Below are 5,373 nucleotides of genomic sequence, written 5' to 3'. Positions count from 1 at the left end.
TCATCTCAGACCAGCAAAGTTTAACTAGTGGCCAACGTTCCGCTACTAATTTCAAATCATGCTTAATGGCAATGATCAATTCCACTCCTTTACACGTGCCAAGGTCATTACCACCCAAGTGCACGACCAGACAGTCAGGGGTCCCCCACTTACTCTCTGACTGCCATAGCAGGTCCAAAAGGCCTCTCCACCTGAAACCTCTAAGCCCTATCCAACGGACCTTAAAATGGGCTAAACTGGCCCCATTATGCCTGCTAGCCCAGTAAACAAAAGAATGCCCAACAATCCACACCCAGCAATCTTTCTCCAAAAAACCTGTGATGGGAAAAAACAGTATAACATAACGTTAATAATTTTGAATTAACTTTTAAATAAAACTTGAAAACAGAACGAAAAACATGGAAGGGGAAAACTGAGTTGTCTAGGTGACCCAGATGGAGGTGAACAACACCAAACCTCTTTCTTTGATGGCAAAGTTGAAAAGAACTCCAATCCCCCCTAGCAGCGGGTAGCATAAGGCACTGGGTTTCCTAATAACAAACTCGCCAGGGGCGCCACTACTTCTGTAACTTATCGCCCCTTATATAACCCTTATAAGCTGCCGACTTCCATCTACCCAAGTGCTTGATTGCCTCCGCGGAAGAACCTGATGCCGCAGCGCAAGTTGCCGCCCCAATCCTAAACGAATGGGTGCCAAACTCTTCAGTCGGCACATCCAAAGCTATCAAGCATCTATCGAAAATGCTTGCAAACTGGAACTTAGATAGAGGGGATAGATCTTCATGAATAAGCCATTGAGCTCCCCCTTTTGGACGCTGCTGATTATATTTGTTGGCTAGAGTGACCGGGCAGATGCTCAGCTCAGGGTGCGAGGGAACAGAAATCCAACGCCCCCGACCCATCTGATCCGTTTTTGATTTTTGTATTTTTAACAGTATGGCACTTTCTTTTACTACAACATTACATAGAAGCAACCCTGAGTTGACTGATGTTTTATTTTTGGCGACTAACTCCCCAACCCGTAAAGCGCCAAAAAATGCCAGCACAAAAGCCAAGCTAAACAAATTCGCCTCGAATTCACCTTTAGCTACTCCTGAGACTGCCAAAACTAAATCCCTCAACATGCATACATCTATCGGCCTACGGGAATTGCCCGGAGTCGCCTGTTCCCTCGCCCAGCCTCTCATCGCCTTAGAAATGATGAATGACTTCGTAGGATCATTCAAACCGTACATTCGCGAGAAGTACGAAATGCCAGCTAAGGCGCCTGACATGGAAGATTTTGAACGACCGCTCTCATGCCCCTGCCACACAAATTCAGACATACTGACATGCAGCTCCTTACCCTTCTCGGAATTTGCAAGAAAAACCTGCCATTCATTCCAAGCTGCGGAGTAAGACCTAAACGTACCTGGAGCGAGTGCCCTCAAAGCAAGTCCCTCCATGCCGGATTTATGATCTGCCAGACAAAATCAGGACAAGGCAAACCATGAATCCTGGCAGCCGGTGCCAATGCCCTAAACCTACCCCACTGGAACCGTGACAAGGCATCCCCTATCTCATTCTCCACACCAGGAACGTGCCTGGCCTTAAAATCAATGTTTCTCAACAGACAGACAAAAATTAAATGCCTAAGCAGCCTGAGCACTTGGGGGCAGACCGACCTCTGATTGTTAATGGCTTGGACCACCCCCAAGTTATCGCACCAAAATACTATTCTCCGATTGCTAAACTTTGAAGCCCAGAGCTCCACCGCCACCACAATCGGAAATAGCTCCAGCAGGAGTAAATTGCGTGTCAAACCCTCCAAATGCCACGACTCAGGCCAAGCTGCCGCGCACCACTCCCCGCCAAAAAATGCTCCAAAACCTAATGCCCCTGACGCATCTGTGAACAATTGAAGCTCGCGATTGGCTACAGACGAAGCGAGCCAAATGCGAACCCCATTGAACTCTCGTAGAAATCTTAACCATACTTTAAAGTCTTCCTTCATGTCCGCCGAAAGGCGGACCATGTGGCAAGCCTTTTTGATGCCTGCAGAGGCACGCTCCAGCCTGCGGCAAAAACCCTACCCATGGGAATGACGCGACAAGCAAAATTTAGCAAGCCTAGCAGCGACTGCAGCTGCTTCAGAGTTATTTTCTTAACTGATGTAAAATGCAATAACAACTCGCTGATCTTCCGCACCTTTTCACAGGGGAGCCTGCATAAACTCAAATCAGTGTCGATTTCGATACCCAGGTAAGATAAACTAGTAACGGGGCCCTCGGTTTTTTTGTGTGCAATGGGAACGCCCAACGAACTGAAAAGCGCCTTCACCGAAAAAAGCAGGTCACTACAGACTGTGCTATCGGCCGGCCCTACTAACAGGAAATCGTCAAGATAATGAGTGACGCCCGAATGGCCAGTGCCTGCTTGCAGACACCACTGCAAAAAGGTGCTAAAAGACTCAAAAAAGGAACAAGAAATAGAACAGCCCATAGGTAGACACTTATCTATGTAAATGGAATCGCCTATCCGAAAACCCATGTACTTAAATGATTCGGGATGCAAAGGGAGCAACCTGAAGGCCGATTCAACATCGATCTTTGCTAACAAAGCCCCTTTACCAAAATCCCAAACGATACCAAGTGCATCCTCAAATGACTGGTATGTGACGCTGCAATCGCCCGGATCTAAAGCGTCATTAACTGACCCTCCTTCCGGGTAAGACAAGTGTTGTATTAACCTGAACTTTCCCTGTTCCTTTTTTGGTACTACGCCCAGCGGGGAAATGCAAAGATTTTCCACAGGCGGTGAGGCAAAAGGGCCACACATGCGCCCCAAACTCAGCTCCACCTCTATCTTTTCCGCCACAACCTCTGGAAAATTTCTTCTAGCTACAACTAAAACTGGACGAACTAGTGGTAACCTAAAACCTTCTTTAAAACCTTGTAGTAGGAAGGCCGCGTCCTCCTTAAGAGGATAACGCCTCAACCAACGCTCTAATACCTCCAACTTAATTGGAGACACCGCTTTATTTAGCACCTGTACGCTGATCCCCTTTTCCTGCTGCGGAACCACTGGGGCGATTGCAATCCTTTGCAGTGTGACTTCCCCCACTAAGCATGCACACGTGCTGGTAGCGGCAACTGGCCCCTCTGCTACACTGGGCGTTATTGAAAGCTTAGCACTTCCCCTTGCCTCCGGTATTATAACCGGGGCGGGCTGGAAAGGGATGTTTACGTCCCAGCGCAGGCTCGACAGCTGATCGGGCCTGCTGCGTCACCTCCAGCCATACCTCTACGTCCTTGAACCCAAAACTTAAAATCTTTTGGCCATCCTGTTTTTTCCTAAACAGTTCATCATACTGCCTCCAAACATTATGCCTAGCTGCGACCTGCATACCCTGCACTAAATGCAGGTACTTCAGCACATTCAGACATTCAGCTGGGCGTGTCTCGATATAACATGCAGCAAACACATATATACCAGTCAGCCAATTCTGATAGCTCCTCCTGGCCTCCTCAGCTGCCACTCCCCCCTTTTTTGCTGCGTCTAACGCCTTCTTAGCGTCATGAGTAATGGCGAACATGTCAACATAACGACCCTTACGAATTCGCTCTCTGATTTTTGACCTAACTCCCCCTTAATATTGCCGTGTTTGAGCAATGGACCGCATCCCCCGAAGCGTCTGGAGCCGAACTGGCCGCTATACTACCCGCTTTTTTGGGACTCTTGCCCTTACCCTTCAACTGCTGCACAAAGTATTTCATGAGCTTGCGCGGCCTCTCACCAGAACTAGAGGAGTCTGAAGACTCATCAGAGTGTGATAACTGCGCAATTGAAGGAACTGCAATATTCGTCTCACCTGTTCCAGACAACGACGGGACCTCGGGCAGATGCCTAGAGGAGGAGGCTTGACTCTCGTTGTGCGGCGCGCCCACCGCGCTTACATCAGTGACGACATCCCTTGACGACGACCCGGATGCTAGTGGCTGACTTAATGTAACCTGCGGGCTCGAGACATTTGCGTTAGCAACGGGAACCGAAGGAGGACATACAGCAACAGGCGCGGGGGTTGAGCTCTGTGGCGGGGAAGATAATGGGGGCTGCGCAGGAGGAGGAATTGCTGGGGAAGGTGGTAGGGGCGGGGCTAGAGTAGGGGAAGGTGGACGCACCACTGGGGTGGATGGCGGGGGCGGGGCTTGTGGAAGGTGGGGTTGACGCGCCAGCTGCTGGCTTGCATGTTGCCCAGGATTAAATTGAAACTGCTGGTGCATGGGTGCAAAATTGCCTGGGGCGGAGATGAACTGTTGGGGAAAAAACCCCGGCGCTTGCCCGTATGAGGTGGCATAAAATTGCCGGCTCGGACCCATGAACGGGTTTGGGATTGACTGCTGGTATACACCTTGGCTAAAATAAGGTGAAAACCCAAAGGGAGGGGTGGGGGCGGGGCCAGGCCCATAATTCAAGAACTGTTGCCCCGCATTTGCGCAGGCCGCAGCGGGCGGGATGGGCGACATTGGAGCCAGCAATCTGGGCCAAGAGCCCCCATAAGGGGTGGCTCTATCCTGCTGCGCCAACGGCCTAGGGAAGTGGATGAAAGGGGGCCGGTGCAACAAATCTGTGGGCCCGCTACCTTGGGACCTATGATAGCCCTGCGCCCTAGGCGCTGTGGCAAACCCCAAACCTCCAGTCCCTGAGACAGAGAGGGGGGAATCTGAGGAGGTAAAAATCTCCTCAGCATCCAAAATGGCCGCCGGAGGCGAGGGGGCGTGGCTGCCGGCCGGGGAGGCCTGGCGCACAGCCCCTGAAGCCACCTGGGTCAAATTAAAGCTGGGGGTCCCTGGTGTACCCGCCGGGCCTGGCGGGTTTATAATATAAAACTCGCCTGCCACTGCAGCCGCAGCGGTGGGTGGGAGACAGGGCCCCGTGCGGTCCAAAATGGCCACAGGGGATAGCCGCGCCTGTGGAGCTGCCGGGGGCGCCCGGCGGAACGATCTGGCGGGGGTGCTGGGAGCGCTCTCCGCACTCCTCGCCAACCAAGCCCGGAGGCCGGATGGCGAAGGGGCGGGTGGGCGAGAAGCGCCGAAGCTCCCCACTGCCGCAGCCGCGGCGGTGGGAGGGGGGAGGGGGCCTGCACGCACTGAGGTCAGGCGCGCACCCCGGGCAAGGGGAGAGGCTGCGGCGACCGATAATGGTCTGGCCGCTTCAGCAAAGCGGCGGGGAGGGGGAGCATTACGGCGGGGACATTCTCAGTTAATAATGGGGGCGGTAGGATAGAGAAGACAGTAATGAGGAAGAAGGGGGGGTGGGAAGAGAAGAAAAAAGAGGGTGAAAAGAATAGGAGGAAAGAGACAAAAGCTGTGTGAAAGGGAAAGAAAATATAGA

General features: G+C 52.0%; 1 protein-coding gene across 1 annotated transcript; it reads right to left on the bottom strand.

The window, feature by feature from the left end:
• Positions 1 to 557: 557 nt before the first annotated feature.
• On the bottom strand, positions 558 to 4,505 carry LOC148453604 (uncharacterized). The gene is made up of 2 exons (XM_088461956.1): positions 3,776 to 4,505; positions 558 to 1,459 (listed from the first exon to the last, which is right to left on the bottom strand). Exons 1-2 carry the CDS (start codon positions 4,503 to 4,505, stop codon positions 558 to 560), a joined length of 1,632 nt encoding a protein of 543 aa, XP_088318082.1.
• Positions 4,506 to 5,373: the final 868 nt, after the last annotated feature.

The sequence above is a fragment of the Taudactylus pleione genome, unplaced genomic scaffold (genome assembly GCF_031769625.1).
Source record: "Taudactylus pleione unplaced genomic scaffold, aTauple2 ptg001126l, whole genome shotgun sequence".
Classification (NCBI taxonomy): Eukaryota; Metazoa; Chordata; class Amphibia; order Anura; family Myobatrachidae; genus Taudactylus; species Taudactylus pleione.
This window is presented reverse-complemented; position numbering and strand designations above follow the sequence as displayed.